At 38.8% G+C, this 20738-nt stretch overlaps 1 protein-coding gene across 1 annotated transcript in view; it reads right to left on the bottom strand.

Annotated features, from left to right (window-relative positions):
• Nucleotides 1-20738, bottom strand: part of obscnb (obscurin, cytoskeletal calmodulin and titin-interacting RhoGEF b) — a 533110-nt gene that overhangs the window by 357199 nt on the left and 155173 nt on the right. The window contains 2 exon segments of the mRNA XM_059971780.1: nt 9405-9671; nt 19438-19710. Coding sequence (XP_059827763.1) covers nt 9405-9671; nt 19438-19710 — 540 coding nt within the window.

Below are 20738 nucleotides of genomic sequence, written 5' to 3'. Positions count from 1 at the left end.
GTGCATAAAATCATAATCAAAATTTCAGATTTGAAAAGAAGTCGCAGTAGAGGGAATTTGTAGAATGCCGAGAAGATGGCTTTTCAGAGAGCTTGTGTTGAGCCCACTAGGGGAACGGTAAATCTGGATCGGGTGTTATGTAATTACACAGATTTAATTAGGAACATTAAGGTACAGGAACTCTTGGGAGGGAATGATTATAATATGATAGAATTCACCCTTGAGTTTGCAAAGCTAAAAATCAAATGCATCAGTATTACAGTAAAGGGAATTACAGAGGCATGAGAAAGGAGGTGGCCAAAGTTGATTGGAAGGGGACACTGGTATGTGCGACGGCCAAACAGTAACGGCTGGTGTTTCTGGAGGAAATTTGGAAGATGCAGGAAAGATACATCCCAAAGATAAGGAAGTATTCTGAATGGAAGATAAGGGAGGGTGTGGCCAAGTTTGCAAATGATACAAATGTAGGTCGAGAGAGAGAGGTACCGTTGAGGGAGTCTATACGCAAAGTGGCAGATAGAGCAAAATATAGGGAAGTGCATGGTCATGCACTTTGATAGAAGGAATAAAAGTGTGGACTATTTTGTAAATGGAGACAAAATTTAAAATAAAATTAGAGATAGAGGGACTTTAGAGTCCTCATGCAGGGTTCTCTAAGAGCTAACTTGCTGAATGAGTTGGTGGTAAGGAAGGCAAATGCAATGTTAGAATTCATTTCAAGAGGACTGGAATACAAAAGCAAGGATGTAATACAGAAGCTTTATGAGGCATTGGTCAGACCACACTTGGGAGTACTGTGAGCAGTTTTGGGCCCTTTGTCTCAGAAAGGATCTGCTGGCATTGGAGATAGTCCAGAGGAGGTTCAAGAAAATGATCTCAGGAATGAAAGAATTAACATATGTGCAGTGATTTATGGCTCTGATGCTTAGAAAGGAGACCGGGGGGGGGGGGGGGGGGGGGGGGGGGGGTAATCCCATTGAAACCTATTGAATGTTGAAAGGCCTAGATAGGGTGGATATGCAAAGGATATTTCCTACAGTGGGGGTATCTTGAACCACAGGACACAGCCTCAGAACAGAAGTATGTCAATTAAGAACAGAGATGGGGAGTCACGTAATGACGTAGGGTCGAGACGTTGGGAATCCAGCTCCCTCGTAAAAAGTAATGAAATAGGGTTTTAAATGAAGAAGAGTTAACAAATATCTACTAAAAACTATTTATAAGTAACTCAGGATTATCTTTTGATGTGGCTCCTAAACTGAGACAGAAGAAAGCTACTACTTCGAAGACTGCACAAATCGGCAGAGAAAAAGGCCTAACCGTCTCGGTGAAGCCTCGGACTCAAGTTGGATCTCCTCCCGGCGAAGTGCATGGCACTTCTGATGATGCGGGACTGGAAGTTGCAGCAATATCGGCGGTCTCCAAGAAGAAACGGCAAGAACATTGCATACACGAAAGTATGCATGAACAGATATTAACAAAACTACAAATCCCAACCACGGTTGGAAGTGAATCGAAAGTGGAATCAGACTCTTTGGGAAATTCAGAGGAAGAAGAAGAGGAAAAGAAGGAAGAGATTAAAGGAGACATAAAAGATATTCTGATATATATTATGAATGAATTAAAAGCTGTAAGAAGGATGCAGAATAAACTCGATAATGTGGTGGAAAAACGAAAGAAGATGGATAATAAAGTTAAAGAGATGGAAGTAAAAGTGGAAGAAAACACTGAAAGAATAGATAAGATAGAAGATAATAATCTTGCCTGGACAATAGAAAGAAAACGGATGTTGGAAAAATAGATGCGCTTGAAAACTCTAGTAGACGAAATAATATCAAAACTGTTGGTCTTATGGAAGGTACAGAGGGAGAAAATCCAATAAAATTCTTTCAAGAATGGATTCCAAAAATGTTAGAAATGAAAAAAGGAAGCCAAGTAATTGAAATCGAAAGAGCACACAGAGCTTTAAGACCAAGACCTCAACAAGATCAATTTTGATAAAATGTTTAAGGTACCAAGATAAAGAAATGATCTTGAAGGCAGCTACTCAAGGTGCTAAAAAGAGAAATGGGCCATTGATAATAGGAGGGAAAAGAGGTTTTTTTTTATCCAGACATAAGTTACGATCTTCTGAAGAAGCGGAAGGAATTTAATCCAGTGAAGAAATCTTTATGGGAAAAGGGCTATAAATTTTTAATGAGCTATCCAGCAAAATTGATAATTTTCCTGGATAACGAAGAAAGAAGATTTTTCGTTGACTACCGGAAAGCGGAGGAATTTGTACAAGAATTACCTGATGTCCACGAAGAAGTAAAGAATTATAGAAATGAAATGGACTAATGATGAAGACTGAAACAAGGTTGGACTTGATGGACATGTACATAAAAAAATAGTTGAGTATTAATTGGGAGTAGAGACATTAATTATTTTTTTTCTTCACTAATATATTTTCCTTTTTTTTGCGGGGGAGCTGGAAGAGCTCCTGATCGATGGCTGCGAGTTTCACGTGTACAATCATGGCAGTTGCCATGACCCGTAAAATGGGGGGGGGGGGGGTAATGTTGTGTTCTTTTTATTCGCAACATTAGTGGGGGGTACTTTGTTTTTTTTCTTATATATTAGTTATCTTTCTTCTATTTTTCTTCTTTTTTGCCTGGATGGTTGGGGAGAAACTCATAGCAACATGGAGAATTTTAAAGAGTTCCCAAGGTATTATGAATGATTAATTTACTTAGTTTTTTAAGTTTTAATGTTAATGGAATTAATGGACCTGTGAAAAGAAAAAAGAGTTTTAACATATATTAAGAAAATGAAAGGAATGATATATTTTTGAAAATTTGGCTCCCATACCTACAAAAGATAGGATTAAATACATAGGTCCTTTGAAGATAAAATTATAAAGTAATTGGGGAAAGTAAAAATAAAAAATTAAAATTATTTTGAACTCCATGGAACATGTGGGGATCCTCCGATATCCAGGCAATCTTTCTCTTTTTTTTTCTTTAGATAAGGGTTAAGGGGAGGGAGAAGGGTTAATATTATTTTTCTCACTATTTATTATCACATTTATTCTTTGTAATTTTCTAAAATTTAATAAATAAATATTTTTTTAAAGAAATATTAAGAACAGAGATGAGGAAACATTTCTTTAGCCAGAGGATGGTGAGTCTGTGGAATTCTTTGTTACAGATGGCTGTACAGACCAAGTCATTGGGTATATTTAAGGGGAACGTTAATAGGTTCTTGATTAATCAGGGCGTCAAAAGTTACAGGGAGCAGGCAGGAGAATGGGTTGCGATGGATAATAAATCAGCCATGCCACAACGGTGGTGCAGACTCAGTGGGTTGAATGGCCTAATTCTGCTCCTACATTTTATGGTCTTGTGGTAATGCTTACAACGTTAGATGAGAAAGAAATATAAAATGACAGTACTGATTTGTTGGTTTGAATTTCATTCCATTAAAATTTTATATAAAAAAAAGAACTGGAATTTGAATTGGTTTCCAGTTGTTACATGTACCAAGGAACAGTGGGGGGGAAATCCATTTTCATTCTGTTCATACAGATCAATTAATTACACAGTGCATTGAGGTAGTACAAGATAAAATAATAGAACGCAGAATGCAATGACTACAGAGAAAGTTAAATACAAGTAAACGATAAGGTGCAAGATCATATTGTGGTTGATTCTGAGGTCAAAAGTCCACCTTATTATACTAGGGATCCAGTCCAGAGTGTTAGAACCGTGGGGAAGAAACCGTCCTTGGGCCTGGTTTTCAAAGTTTTGCACTTTCTGCCCAATGTAAGAAGGGAGAACAGAACATGTCTGGGGTAGATGGAGTCTTTGATAATATTAGCTCTTTTACTGAGGCATCAAGAAATATCGATAGTGTCCCTGGAGGGGAGATCAGCTTTTGTGATGTGCAGAGCTTTATTCACCACTCTCTCGTTTCTTATGGTTACAAGCAGAGCAATTTCCATACCAAGTCCTGAACCATCCAGACAGAAATTGGCAAGGTTCAATGGGGGTTGCTGGGGGGGGGGGGGGGGGAAGCAAACCAAATTTCTTTAGCCTCCTAAAGAAATGGAGACATTAGTAAACTTTCTTGGCCATAGTGTCAATGTGGTTGGACCACAGCATGCTACTGATGCACACTCCTAGAAAACTAAAGCTCTCAACCCTCAGAATTGTTTATGTAGACAGGAGTATGTACACCTCCCCCTTCCTGAAATCAATGACCAGTCCTCTTGTTTGGCTGACACAGGAAAATGTTGTTGCCAAGATACCATGTCACTAAGCTCTATCTCCTTCATATACTCAGACATCATCATTTGAAACATGTCCAACTACAGTATCATCTTCAATCTTGTAGGTGGAGTTAGAGCAGAATCTGTCCATGCAGTCATGAGTGTACAGCGAGTAGAAGGCGGCTAAGGTTGCAACTATGTGGAGCACTAGTGTGGAGAATCATCATGGCAGGTGTTTAGAGATAGTCAGCATGGCTTCATGCATGGCAAGTCGAGACCAACCAATCTTAAGAGTTTTTTTGAGAAAGTTACCAGGAAAGTTGATGAAGGCAAGGCAATGGATATTGTCTACATGCAAGCCATTTGACGAGAACCCACATAGAAAGTTGGTCAAGAAAGTTCAGTTGCTCAGCATCCAAGATGAGGTAGTAAACTGGTTGGACATCAACTTTGTGGAGCAGCCAGACAATGGTAGTAGATGGTTGCCTCTCTGACTGAAGGTCTATGACTAGTGGAATGTCGCAGGGATCACTGCTGGGTCTGCTGTTGTTAGTTATCTATATCAACAATCTGAATAATAATGTGGTTAACAGGATCAGCAAGTTTGAGGGTGTAGTGGGTAGTGAGGAAGACTATTAGAGCTTGCAGCAGGATCTTGACCAACTGGAAAAATGGGCTGAAAAAAAAACGGTAGATGGAATTTAATGCAGACAGGTGCAAGGCATTGCACTTTGGTAAGACCAACTAGGGTAGGTCTGCACCATAAACAGGAGGGCACAGAGATGTGCTGTAGAACAAAGGGATCTGGGTGTACAGATCTATAATTAATGGAAAATGGCATCACAGGTAGATACATTCATAAAGAAAGCTTTTGGCACATTGGCCTTCAATAAATCAAAGTACTGAGTACAAAAGATGGGTTGTTATGTTTAAGTTGTATAAGACATTGGTAAGGCCTAACTTGGAGTATTGTGTGTCGTTCTGGTCACCTACCTACAGGAAAGATGTAAATAAGGTTGAAAGAGTACAGAGAAAATTTACAAGGATATTGCTAGGATTAGAGGACTGAGTTATAAGGAAAGATTGAACAAGTTAGGATTTTATTCCTTGTAATGCAGAAGATTGAGGGGAGATCTGATAGAGGTATACAAAATTCCAAGTGACATAGATAGGGTAAATGCAAGCAGGCTTTTTCCACTGAGGTTAAGTGGGAATACAATTACGAGTTCATCGGTTAAGGATGAAATATAAAATGTTTATAAAATGTCATGAGGGGAACCCTCTTCACTTGAAGGTATGTGAGGGTGTAGAACAAACTGCCAGCGCATTGTGCAAATGAGCACAATTTCAATATTTAAAAGAAGTTTGGATAGGTACATAGGTGGTAGGGATATAGAGGGCTATGGTCCAGGAGTAAGTCAATGGGAGTAGACTGTTTAAATGGTTCAGCATGGACTAGATTGGCTGAAAGGCTTGTTTATGCACCGTAATTTTCTATGATTAGGACTGGAATCTACAAAAATATTATGATTTGCTCCATTATTCTATGATTATTCCTAAAGTAGAAGAGGAGATTTTGTCAGTCTTAAGGTATATGAGGCATATGAATTGCCGGGTTCTGATCAAGTGTACCTGCAGATGTGGGAAGCAAAGGAAGAAATCGCTAGGTATTGGCAGTGTTAAAAGAATGAGGAATCATAAGCCATTGAGCATAACGTCAATGATGGAAATTTACTACATGGGGATTCTGAGAAACAGAATCTATCTGCATTTGGAGAGGAAAGAATTGACACAGTTAGCATGACTTTCTGCATGAAAAATTGTCTCACGAATTTAATTGAGTATTTTTGAAGAGATGACCAGGAGGACAAAAGAGGAAAGTACAGACAAGACCTACACAGACGTTAGCAAAACTTTTGACAAAGTCCTGTGTGAACAGGAAAAGTTTAGAGTGAAAGGGCTAAGTGCAGGCAAAATAGACTAGCTCAGGAAGGCACCTCAGCAGGCATGAGTTGGGCCTTTTTTCAAGGTCCCTTGAAAGTGGAATCGTTGTCAAGGGTGTTGAAGTCTATAAAAGTAACTTATTTAAAAATTAGATTGTGCCACTTTAAAACATTTCCAATGCTAATGCTTAACTAAGTCTTCCGAAAAAAGATGGTGACATTTGTGGAAGTTGCAGCAAGACAAGGGTTAACATAATGGTGGTGGAACGCAGCAGGCCAGGCAGCATCATAATGTCTAGGTTGCAGATAGAATGCAGTCAGCCAAGACAGGAAAGGTCTTTGAAGAGCATAGTTTCTCTTTCCATAGCCAGCAGTTGGAAGAGCCAGGTTGAGCCATTTTGCTAATGGGGAAACCATGTAAGTAATTCAAGGAACACACACCTACTAAGGGACAATTATTTTACTAACTTCGAAGTGTCATCCAGCTGTTGGACTGTAGTCTATATTGACTTTTAACGGCTAAATTGTGAATGGTGATTGATCCTGCAAATAAGGAATTCAAACGTATAGTTTATCAAATGGTCAACATCCATAGCTGCTAGTCAATTCTGTATAAAAATAGCATTTCTCTGTTCAGACTTCAGAACAGTGTGATGAGAGGGGACATGCAGTTCTCTATGTGTACAAGTAAAATAAAGAATGGCAGAGGAATGAGTGTGAGTTTTCAGAGTCCAGTTAATCGGCAATGATACATTGGATTTAAAAAAAACACAGGCATGATTCCACCTTAAATGGATTTGCTGAAATGAAACTTGAGCTGGTTCAGCTGGAAGCAATATTATTGTAATACTACTTCTACCACTTTGTTGCTCAGATCTCAGTTAAGTTTGTTGGTCCTTAAAGACATAATTTTCACAAATAGCATACACAAGTAGCATACAGTCTGCCACAGGAAAGGCAGAGGCTCTGAAGGCTAAGGTCATCACAATACATTTCCATACCTCTTCCCTCAAGGTCCAAAATGCACTTACTTGAGCATCATCCAAGTACTTTTCTTTGAATATGGGCAGTCTCCAAAGAGTTTTGAAGTTGTATTGTGAACACTCCTCATGTTATCAGGAGTGTTCACTTTAACTGGCACCTAAAATTAAGAATCCAGAGCAGTGCAGTTGTACCAGCCTAATGGTACTGCAGGTCACATTCAACTTTTTGAAGGACTATTCAACCTTTGCATTCTGGATATGGGAACTTCAATTTATGCCGCACAAGCAATATCATTAGGGATATGTCAGGCACTAGGAAAAGGTTAGGCTAGAAGCACTATACTCATGGTAAAATCAATTTTGGATCATGCAATGCAGTAATAAAAAGTTATGCAATCTGATATTTCTTATTGTTCCTCTCCAAGCCTTGTAGCATATCAGGTGCAGCCTTGTCATTTCTTAGCATTTGCCTGTTTTTTCTTAAAAAAAAACAAGGCCAAGTTGCTAGCTCGATACTCAGCCCAGCAGGATGGGAATTGTGCAAGGAGCCGGCCTGATTCAAAACCAGAACCTTTCGCCTCGAAGTCTGGTGCAGATGCCACTACACCACAGGCCGGCTAACCCGATTTTTGGTTGCCCACATTTTGGTGGCTTTGTAACTTTCTGTCGGATGATACATAATCCTTTTAGCAACCATCATGTCAATTCGCATGAAACTATACTGTAGTTTTTCCCCCACTCTCAAATGATTCCTGTGCACAAACTTCACGACATACAACAGAGATCAGAAACTCAAGAGAAGCTCAAGTTAGATCTTTCATTAAGTTAGAATAACAGATGACTGAGACAACCTAAAGACTACCAATGTACAAAACACAAAAAGGTACCCAGACAGAAGAGATTCTGCAGATGCTGGAAATCCAGAGTAATACACACAAAATACTAGAATATCAGTAGGACAAGCAGCATCTATGGAAAGGAATAGATAGTTGATGTTTCAGGCCAAGACCCTTCATCAGGATGGAAAGTCACTTCTTTGACAAACAATGTACCCATGTTAAAGTTGTATAATTTGAATAGCTTGGAGTCAGTAAAGGAAATGCTATTGCCATTTGTCAGCATTCAACCATCCTGAAAGGTTATTTGGAGGAAATGAGAGTTCAAACCTGAAGGACCTGGTTACCCTTATTCCATTCCCTCCAACAATCAACGGAGTAGCCTAATTTTGTTCACTACCGTAAAAAAACATGATTTCCCATTCTTGGACAAAAGTACAATCTGTCCCAGAAATAAAATCCACCTGAGTATTGCTGGAAAAGACTTCTATCAGCCAGCATTGTTCACTTTCTGTCCATGATTCTCCACTTTTTAGAGTCATTCAGTATAAACTGCATTCTCCCATGAGAGCACACCAATCACTAACTGGGACAAGCATTCCATACAACAGCATGAGGAGTAGGTAATGAACCTATTCCCCTTTTCATGCTGGGTCTAACCAATTCTCAAACCTGAAGTCTAACAAGATATTTCAGTCCCTGTATTTCACTACAAGCAACTGCAAATTATACAGTATTTACATACAATATTTCAATACACATTTTACAGAATATTTGAAATTTATAGACATACTGAAATTACAAAAAAGAACACATATTAGCAGCATTATGAATATGAATCAGTTCAAGAAACAAGAGGGATGGGAGGGGAAGGTGATTGTAAACCTGACAGCATTTTGGAAACTTTGCAAGTAATGTGGGGTTGGAAAGATGAATATTTACGGATTATAACTTTACAGGTAGATTTATAACAGTTCTTCTGATGGTGAGAAAAACAAAAGAACAATTATTTGTTAATTACATCAGTAAGCATAGGACAAAATGTTCATTCATTTGGAGCAGAGTCACGAATGATACATGGAAGAGAGCATATGCAAAGTAATGTAATACAGAGGTCAAAAAAGATGTGAATCAAATAGGGCTGGGAGTAATGAGCAGATGATTTAGCAACTTTGGAAATGACGTACAGTAATATATTCTTCTCATGTTAGTGCTGAGGATGAAAATGGTAAAGACCAAAACAGGAAACTGCTATAAAAGGTGATTTTAGAACAGCACAAGGATGAAATAGACAAGATGAAAAGACCAGTAGGCATTACAACCAAAAATGTAAAAGCCTACATGACTTAAAACAACACTGAATAGGGGTGAACAATAACTGCAGTCTCCGTACCCTTTACTTTTAAGCAAGCACAGGTCTGTTGATCTCCAGAATCACAGCTATATGTTCCAGCGTCTTCTATTTTCAGATTATGAATTAATAGCTCATTGATGGCACCTTGCTGTTTCATTTCATACTTTCCAGATGGGTGAAGTACTACTGATTCTTTTTTCCATTCTACTGAAGCACCAGGTTTTGAAACCACACAGCGCAATGTGGCAGTACCATTCTCTTCAGCCTCTTCATTCTGAAGCTCTTGTTTGAAAAGCACAGGCAAGGCTGAGGGATGCATTAACATAAATCATTTAATACTTGCGTGAGGTTTACACAAGATGCATATCTTTGGGAAACAAATTATTTCATTAATACAGTGGCTATATAAAGTATTCACCCCCTTGGAAGTTTTCATGTTTTATCGTTTTACAACATCAAATCACAGTGGATTTAATTTGGCATTTTTGACACCAATCAACAAAAGAGAATCTTTACTGTCAAAGTGAAAACAAATTTCTACAAATTGGTCTAAATTTATTGCACTTATTAAACACAAAATAACTGATTGCATAATTATTCACCCACTTTAAGTCAGTATTTAGTAGCTGCACCTTTGGCAGAATTTGCCACGAGTGGCTGTGGAGGCCAAGTCATTGGGTGTATTTAAGGCAGAGGTTCTTGATTAGCCAGTGCATCAAAGGATATGGGGTGAAAGCAAGGGAGTGGGGATGAATGGAAGAATTGGATCAGCCCATGATTGAATGGTGCAGCAGACTCGATGGGCCAAATAGCCTACTTCTGCTCCTATATCCTATGGTCTAATTACAGCCTTGAGTTTGTGTGGATAGGGACACTGTAATATTTCCCCCATTCTTCTTTACAAAACTGCTCAAGTTCTGTCAGATTGCACAGGTATCGTGAGTGAACAACCTTTTTCCAAGTCCAGCCACAAATTCTCAATTGGATTGAGGTCTAGATTCTGACTTGGCCACTCCAGGATGTTAAATTTGTGTTTTTTTAAGCCATTCCTGTAAAGCTTTGGCTTTATGCTTGGGATCATTGTTTTGCTGGAAAACATGTTTTCTCCCAAGTCACAGTTTTCTTGCAGACTGTACCAGGTTTTCCCTCAGGATTTCCCTGTATTTTGCTGCATTCAGTTTACCTTCTACCTTCACAAGCCTTCCAGGGCCTGCTGCAGTGAAGCATCCCCACAGCATGATGCAGCCACCACCATGCTTCACGGTAGGAATGGTGTATTTTTGATGAGTGATGTTTAGCCTGATGGCCAAAAAACTCAGTTTTGGTTTCATCAGACCATAGAACCTTCTTTCAGCTGACTTCAGTCTCCCACATGCCTTCTGGCAAACTCTAGCTGAGATTTCATGAGAGTTTTTTTCAGTATCAGCTTTCTCCTTGCCACTCGCCCATAAAGTTGTAACTAGTGAAGCAACAGCTATTGTATGCGCAGTCTCCCCCATCTCAGCCACTGAAGCTTGTAACACCTGCAGAGTATTCACAGGTCTCTTGGCGGCCTCCCTCACTGGTCCCCTTCTTGCAGTCACTCAGTTATTGAGGATGACCTACTCTAGGCAGATTTACAGTTGTGCCATTTTTTTTCCATTTCTTGATGATTGACTTCAGTGACTTGTAAATTTTCTTGTATCCATCTCCTGACTTATGCTTTTCAATAACCTTCTCATGGAGATGCTTTAAGTGTTCTTTTGTCTTCATGGTGTAGTTTTTGTCAGGGTACTCTCTCCAGGAATTGGACCTTCCACTTACAGGAATATTTTTACTACAAGCAATTGAAACACCTTGACTGCTTACAAGTGATCCCCATTTAACTAATTATGTGACTTCTAAAACCAATTGACTGCACCAGTGATGATTTAGTATGTCACATTAAAGGGGTGAACACTTATGCAATCAATTATTTTGTGATTTATATCTGTAATTAATTTAGATCACTTTGTAACTAAAGAGTCCTTTTCTGATGATCAGTGTCAAAAAAAAAAGCCAAACTAAATCCACTGTGATTCAATGTTGTAAAACAATAAAACATGAAAACTTCCGGGGGGGGGGGGGGTGAATATTTTTTATATGCACTGTATTTTAGCATACAATAACCTGGATTTTGAACTAGTAGTGGAGGTAAAGGTGTTAATGTTCACTGCTTTTAATCCAGGGACTGAAAGTAACTTTATAATTTCTTCAAACTTGTCAGTGGTTCAGCACACCACACAGTCTAAAATTTTCGCAGTATTTTCCATCATAATCACAGGAAATTACCTGGTGTGAATTAAAGTTATTTTCACACAAATCCTGTAATAATAAGTTTAAGTACAGCTACTATAATTACAGCTAAGAAAACTGCTTACCAGGACCTTGACATGGTTTTATCTTCAAAAAATAAGTGTTTTGAAATACCTATTTGCCTGTGCTCCAATCATTACACAATCTGTAAAATGTTCAAAATATTGATAAAAATTTGTGCTTCCTACTTCAGAATCAGGTTTTTTATCACTAAATTGTATGACATGAAGTTTGTTGATTTGCAGCAGCAGTACCGTGTAAAAACTACTGTTATAAATTACAAAATAAATAGTGCAAACAAAAAGGAATAGTTAGTAATGTTCATGGACCATTCAGACATTTGATTTGGGGGGGGGGGGTAGAAGGTATTTCTGAATCATTGAGTGTGAGTTTTCTGGCTCCTTTACCTCTTCCTTGATGGTGGTAATGAGAAGAGGGCATGTCATATATGGAGAGGATTTTTAAAAAATATATAATTGTGCTCAGTTAACTTGAGGACATTACTATTGTTACACCACTGATTTGAACAGGGATCACAGTACTCAATTTGCTTTCTTCGTGGGGAACCTTTCGACAAGTTCAGCAATTATTACTGTATCTTTGCAGCCAACCACAAATCTTAGGTCACTAACACAAGAATTGAAAAGTTAAAAAAAAAGAAAGTCAACATGGAGGGTAAACTGACACAAGGCCAGCTGGAGCAGCAAAAGTGAACCCCTCACTTCTCCTTTTGATACAAGGAGGCAGCTGACATACCTGTTTCAAAATTCACTTTCTACCCAGTAACAAAACCATTTTAAAGGTACAACTAGGACTCATCTGATTCTGGACAACCTTCAAGATTATGAAGCTGTCTGATATACAATGCACAGAGATATTTAGCACCAAGTAAAAGAGATAATTTTGCCAGAGAATTGATATTTCTTCAAATGCTGACATTTCTGCATACACTTAGGATACTATATATTCTGACAAGACCACTGACAAATTATTCCAGTGAGGGGCTTTCAAACATTCATATATTCAAGGGTACAGATCAATACTGAAAACTCTTACTTCATTCTAATCATGGAGTTACAAAAGTCTCAAGGAATTAATAGGTCAAAACCAATGCAAACATCAGAAAAGTACCAAAGCACTTAAATTTGATGAACTATGGATAATTGCAAATCAATGACAAACAACGTTAGCAACTGATCAATAAGTTAAGTAGCTATTATAATCATTCTTACAATTAAGTGCATCCCTCTGTTATGGAGGAATGCATTCCCAGAAAAACTCCCCTATTCCAATTTCCTGTAAAACAAGCCTCTTTTCCCCCCATTGAAACCCATGTTTTAAATAGGGGTGCATTTGTATGGGAAGCATTTTCCCCCAACTATAATGACCCTGCCAGTATGTGGTCTACAGACATGGAAATTTTGATTGCATAGAATATTGAAAGGAAAAATTAATTAACTAGAAATGGATATTATACTGTTTGATAAAATATCACTGTTTAAGCATTGAAAGAAGAAATTGCCTTGTCATTTTCCAAAGAAAATCAGTTAAGTGGCCTCTTTCTGTGAACCAGCAGCCTGTGATCACTGTCTTTGGTAAACCAGTTCAGTTCTTAATGTACATTTTATGTTTTTTTATCCCCACAAAAATATGTAATGGAAATTTTTTTCTGCATCTCAAAATTTCTGATGGTGATTTGTGAATTCTGTAATGGAAAACTTGTTATCTAAATACAGTAAAATGTGGATTCACTATTAAGTAAATACCGCTTACAAGTAAAGCTCATTTTCTTACCATTCACTTTGACAACAGCTTTAGAGCATGCTGCCACAGTCTGACATTCATAAGTTCCAGCATCCTCCTCTACACTTTTATAAACAATTAGTCTGGCTTCATTCCCAAAACGAGTGATTTTATGCCTTTTTGAATTTTTCAAAAGCTTTTCATTCATAAACCATTTAACTGTACACTCTGGTTTAGACGTTTCACAGTGCAAGATGATATCTTCCCCTTCAGTGACAGAAACTGAGGCTGCCAACTCTTTTGTTATGAAAGGTGGCTTTTCTAAAACAACATGAAGATATGTTAACTTAATAATATCTTCAATAACTTCTGTTTAACCATTTGGGATAAGGCGCTACGTTTACACATGAAATCATCCAGTAAGTTAACCAATATGAAGAATCCATTAGAATAAAAACAAAGAAAATCATCATACTTGATTAGGCTGAACATTTCTAAACAACAAAAGATGAAATGCCTATGTATTTAAAATATCTTGTTCCTGACTTATTCATAAAATGAAAAGAATGTTGTAAATGCATTGAATTATGCTGTAAGTGCCTGAAAGAATAAATACTTGACACTTAACACAAAAATACATATAAAACACTTTCTGCATTATTTATAAGGCTGGTGGGCCTGACATCAGTTGTGGGAAACTGATGTTTCTCACATTGGAAGGTATTCTAAGGAACTGGATATACAAGTATTTGGATAGAGGATAGTCAGCATGGCTTTGTGGCTGGTAGGAAAGGTCTAATTAATCTTAGAAATTCTGAGGAAGTGCCCAGAAAAGTGGATGAAGGCAAGGCAGTGGCTGTTGCCTATATAGACTTTAGGAAGGCATTTGACAAGGTCCCACATGTGAGGCTGGTCAAGAAGGTTCAGTCACTTGGCATTCAGGATGAGGTAGTAAATTAGATGAGAAATTGGCTTTGTGGGAGATGCCAGAGAATGGTAGTAGAGGGTTGCCTCTCTGACTGGAGGCCTGTAACTAGTGATGTGCCACAGGTTCTTCCTTGTTTATCACCTATATCACTGATCTGGATGATAATGCGGTTAACCCCCAAATCAGTAAATTTGCAGCTGACATCAAGATTGAGGGTGTGGTGGACAGTGAGTAAGGCTATATCAGCTTACAGAGGATTCTGCATCAGCTGGAAAAATGGGCTGATAAATGGCAGGTGAAATTTAATGCAGACAAGTGTGAGGTTTTACCCTTTGTAGGACCAGCCAAGGTAGGTCTTACACACTGAATGGTAGGGCATTGAGGAGTGTGGGAGAACAAAGGGATCTGGGAATATAGGTATTTCATTGAAAGTGGCATGATAGATATGGTTGAAAAAGAAAGCTTTTGCCTTCATAAATCATTGTACTGAGTACAGGGGATGTTATTTTGAAGCTGTATAAGATGTTGGTGAGGCCTAATTTGGAGTGTTGTGTGCCGTTTCAGTCACCTACCTACAGGAAGCATTTAAGCAAAGTTGAAAGAGTACAGAAAGATTTACAAGGATGTTGCCAGGTCTGGAGAACCGGAGTTATAAGGAATGATTGAATAGGTTAGGACTATTCTTTAGAATGTAGAAGATTGAGAGGATATAGGGTGTATGCAAGCAGGTTTTTTCCACTGAGATTGGGTGGGATGACAACCAGTGCTCATGGGTTAAAGGCGAAAGGTGAAAAGTTTAAGGATTACATGAGGGGAAACTTCTTCAGTCAGAGAGTTGTGAGAGTGTGGAGGTGGTGCATGCGATCACAATTTCAACATTTAAGAGAAGTTTGGTTAGGTGTATAGATCGTAGCAGTATGGACGGTGCAGATCGATGTGAGTAGGCAGTTTAAATGGTTTTGGCATGGACTAGATGGGCTGAAGGGCCAGTTTCTGTGCTTTACTTCTCTATGACTCTATAAACTCTAAAAAGAAAATTAATTCCCCCATGGAGCCTTAACATTCTGCAGTAAAATGGCATCATAATGAAAAAGAATTACCCAAGCTCCCATTCTTGGGAAATTCTTATTTAATAATGGAGATGTAAAATGTATAATCAGCAAAGGAATGAGCTAGGAGACATAGCAAACAGTGAGAAACAACATTCTTCAAGATTTACAGATGAATTAACCTACCTGAACTGGTGCAGACCATACCCAAAATTTATACTGCAAAATCATTAACATCATTCCCCCAACTAACTCAATATGTGACCAATGAGTTAAAGATAGTTAACAATAATTAAAGCTACAGGTATGTTTCTTTATAGATGAGTGATTTTTACTGTTTGAAGACACATCTGATCAGAGGCAAGTAAAGCAATCAAATTTTCATACGTTTTCTGGAAGTCTTTGTCAACCATGCAGATGTGAGTCTTCCAGTCGGAACTCAGGAACTAATCATGAACATGAGAAATTAACTCTCTAAGAGCCTGGATGTAGCCCTACAAGTCCTCATGTATAACCAAAGTTAGTGTTTGCACCAAATTCAATCTTCCACCAGTTGCACCAAAATACTGCTCAATGGATATAACCCATCAAGCATCAATAACAACGTCAATCAATACCTCCACATAATATATACACATTTCATTAATTACCACCACTGGGCCCACATACAGTTTCCTGCTATTTAATCCTAATAGGCATATCATTGGCTCATTGTATATGAAGTTGACAGAGGGCAGAGCTGAGGATGATGGTGCCTAACAGCAACTCCTTTGCTTGCGTCTTTGGAAACAACTTTATTCTATCTTTCATATCTCTTTTTTTTCCTTTTCAGGGTTCTTTTGAAAACCCTGACCTGGAGTTACTTGCTGATTTCGGTTCTTTGTGGAAATGGGACCCGCTCTCAGGGCCTCATGACTGGCTACTTTTTGATATGCCAAGGACATGGCCTGGAATACTAGCGCGCTTTCAGGGTGCTGGATTTTTGTGGTTCTGAAGGCGGGCGGATTCGAGGTCGGTGCCATCGCCTGATGTGTCTTGGGATACATGGAAGATTGAAAACAGCGAGCTGGCTGCATGCCCAGAGATCCAAGTTCTGTGGGCTCAGAGCTCAGAAAAAGTGACTCAACAGACTTTTAACACCATAAATCGGTGAGTTGTATTGTTATGCCTTCCATCTCGCTGTGAAATAGTGACGTCTCTTTGTCCCTTATTAGGCAGAGAGAGAGCCTGTGGTATGTCGAATATCGGGTGAACGAGTAGTCTTTGGGGTACTGCAAGTCTGTGTCTTTATTGATGCTTTGTTGCACGCTTGAGTGCTCGGTGGGTGGTGCAGATGCTTTTTTGCTGGTGGGAGTTGCTTTGCTGCTGCATGGGAGGAGCTGGGGAGGGGCTTTGGAGTTCTAACATTTAACTGTCATTCATTCTTTGGGGCACTCCTCTGTTTCTCGTGGATGTTTGTGAAGAAAAAGAATTTCAGGATGTATACTGTATACGTTTCTCTGACATTAAATGTACCTATTTAAACGTAATAATATTCCATTCACTCCAACTCCATTCCTTTGCATTTCATTTCCTTTTCATTTTGCAGTCTCTTCATTTTTACAAGCTGCAGATAGTATTAACATACAACTCCTACTTCATTGTTAACTAAATGTACAAGTACTTGGATAGTCAACATGGCTTTGTGTTTCTGATCAATCTTGTAGATATGTCCTGAGGAAGTTGCCAAGAAGATTAATGAAGAGGAGATGGTAGATGTCATCTACATGGACCCAAGCAAGACCTTTAACCAAGTCCTGTATGGGAGGCTGGTTCAGAGGTTCAGTCACTTGGCATTCAGGATGGAATAGCCAATTGCTTCCAACATTGGCTTAGCTAGAGAAGACAGAGTGTGGTAGTAGATGGCTACCTCTCAGACTGGAGGGCTATGACTAGTGGTATGCCACCAAGTCCTTTGTTCTTTATCATCATATTAATGATTTAGATGACAATGTGATAAACTAGATCAGTAAATTTGTGCATGACTTTGAGATTGGGGGACATAATGGACACTGAGGAAGGCTATCAAAACTTTCAGTGTGATCTTGAACAGTTGGGAAAAAGGGCTGAAAATGGCAGATAGAATTTAATGTAGGCAAGTGCAAGGTTTTGCACTTTGGGAGAAGAAACCAGGATAAGACTTACTCAATGAATCACAGTAAGCTATGTCATGGCACACAGAGACCTAGGAATACAGATCCATAATTCCTTGAAAACATCATCAGAGGTAGATAAGGTCATAAAAAGTGCATTTGGTGCACTGATCTTCGTAAATCAGGGCACTCTGATTTGGGATGTTATGTTGAAGTTGTACAAGATGTTGGTGAGACCCATTTAAGAATAGTACTTGAGTAGTTCTGGTCACTTATCTACAGGAAAGATATCAAATAGCTTGAAGGAATGCAGAGAAAATTTACAAGTATGTTGCCAGGACTTGACGGCCTGAGTATTAAGATAGGATTTTATTCCCTAGAGTGCAGGAAAATGAGGAGTTCTTATAGAAGTACACAAAATTATGAATGCCGGCAAGTTTTTTTCCCTACAAGGTTGCCGGAAATTATAACTAGAGGTCACAGGTTTAGAATAAAAGCTGAATATCTAAAGGAAATCTGAGGGGAAATGTTTTCACTTGGAGCGTGGTGCAAGTATGTAATGAGCTGCCAATGGAAGTAGTAGATGCCGTTTCAGCTGTAACTTTTAAGAGGAGTTTTGATAGGTATATGGGTAGGAAAGGTTTGGAGGAATGTGGTTCAGGTGCCGGTAGATGGAACTAGGCAGAAAATCAATTCTGCATGGACCTGATAGACTGAAGGAACTGTTTTTATACTGTAGTATTTTATGAGCCTATGTAAGCATACTTCTGTGCTTTAAGTGAACCAAGAACCCACAAAGGCAGCTGGAGAATTTAAATTCAAGTAATTAAATATTAACAGAATTAAAAATAAAGCTAGTCTCTGTAATGCTAACCACGAAATTACAGGATTGTTATAAAGGGCCATCTAATCTTTTAGGGGAAAGAAAATCTTTTATCCTTACAAGTTCTGGCCTACATGACTCCTTTATTTAAGAAGATCCCAGGCAAGGGAACTACAGGCCAGTGTGCATAACACCAGTGGTAGGAAAGTTACTGCAGGGGATTCTGAAGGAGATAACCTACCTAGAGGTGAAAAGGTTTATTAAGGATTATCAGCATGGCTTAACGCAAAAGACCATAAGACATAGGAGCAGAATTAGGCCACTCAGCCCATTGAGTCTGCTCTGCCATTCCATCATGGCTAATCCCGGATCCTACTCAACCCCATACACCTACCTCTCACCATATCCTTTGTTGTCCTGACCAACCAGGAAATGATTAACTTTTGCCTGAAATGTGTGCACAGATTTGGTCTCTACCGCAGTCTGTGGCAGAGCATTCCACAGATTTACTACTCCTTGGCTAAAGAAATTCCTCCTTACCTCTGTTCTAAAGGATCACCCTTCAAGTTTGAGGCTGTGCCCTCAAGTTCTGAATACCCCCACCATAGGCAACATCCTCTCCACATCCACCTTATCTAGTCCTTTCAACATTTGGTAGGTTTCAATGAGATCTCCTGCATTCTTCTAAATTCCAACAAGGCCCAAAACTGCCAGATGCTCCTCAAATGTTAACCCCTTCATTCCTAGAATCATCCACATGAACCTCCTTTGGACACACTTCAATAACAACACATCCTTTCTGAGATATGGGGCCCAAAGCTGTTGCCAATACTCTTAAGTGCGGCCTGACTAGTGTCTTAATATAAATATCCGTTAAATGGGATAAAGAAACTGTCTTCCTATATATGTAGATAAGACCTATAATATGGAATAATACAATTGTGACATTCTTTGTAAAAAAAAAATGGATCATCCTATACTGAATGAAGGATACTCTTAATTCAGTATTTATTATATTTACAAGTAAATTTCATATTTTAATATATTTTTAACAAAACTTTACCTTTTACTGTCAGGATAGCAGAAGTTTTCATATCTCCAGCTTCAAATGTTATATTACCAGAATCTTTGACTGAAAGCTTTTTAACTGTTAAAGTATGATAGCCATCCTTTAGTGAACTAATTTCGTTCACATCATTGGTATGGAGAGGTGTTTTATCCAAGAACCACTGCACATTGTTATAATCTGATGGTGATATCCTGCATTTAAATGTTGCTGATTCTCCTTCAAGGACTTCAACATCTTCAAGGTCTTCAATTATTCGAACTTTCTGACCTGTAATCAGTACATAAGAATTGCATACATGCTTCCTCGCAGGGGTCCATGTAGAGAAGAATATTAGAATTCTTCACTTAAGACCTAGATTTAGTCCAGACGGATGAAATGAAGATCTTCTCTTGTTGATGGTATTAGTAAAAGAAGTCTCAATATCGTTTTCAACCAATGTGAGTACACAGCACAGCATTTTCTTCACACGTGTAGTTAGCTGAAGTTTTATACTCCTACATGCAATTTGTTATTCTCAACCTTTCAATCTGTATATTCATGTATATCGACCTCAATGCACAGCAAATTTACTCTTAAGCGAATATATAAACTGGCGGAGAAACTCAGTGGGTCAAACAGCAACTGTGAGGGAAAAGGAACGGTCAGCATTTGAATTGTGATCATGCACCAGGGCTTCGTGTGAACAGGGAAAACAGCTGGTACAAGAGGAGAGGATGACGCAAGAGCCGAATGGTTATGATGAACTGAGGAGGGATAAAGGGCGATGGGCATAAGGAGCCCATTGGGGAGGGAAGAGGGTAGAGTCAGGAGACAGAAGCAGTTGGCTGATGTGGAAAAAGAAATTTAAGAAAAGATGCAGGTGCATTCGGAGTGAGTGAATGGTGGTGGTGGAACACAGTAGAAGAGGCTGGAGGATGATAAACAAAGTCACAAAAGCTCTAGGATTTGGAAGGAAGGTGACAATGAGAAGTATTAAGGGAGAGATGAGTGGCAGAGTCAGGAACACAGGAGGGACAGACTGCCTAAAATTTGAAAATTCACTGTTCATATGGTTGTAGCCTAGGCAGGCAGAATACGAGATGTAATGGGAAGACTAACATTTTTCTTCCAGATTCCAGCATCTGCCATTTCTACCATCTCCAAATGCAATCTTAAAATGGACAGGACAATCAAATTGTTCATCCAATAGCTCATTTGCATTGCACAATACCTTTTGATGGATGTGCTTGATGTTGCACAGTTTGATGAAGGAAATGGGTATTTTGGCCAATGCACCAATTCCTGCTAGCCTGCAA

This window comes from Hypanus sabinus, chromosome 6 (genome assembly GCF_030144855.1).
Source record: "Hypanus sabinus isolate sHypSab1 chromosome 6, sHypSab1.hap1, whole genome shotgun sequence".
In the NCBI taxonomy this organism is placed as follows: Eukaryota; Metazoa; Chordata; class Chondrichthyes; order Myliobatiformes; family Dasyatidae; genus Hypanus; species Hypanus sabinus.
The sequence above is the reverse complement of the archived record's forward strand: the minus strand, read 5'-3'. Positions and strand labels throughout refer to the sequence as shown.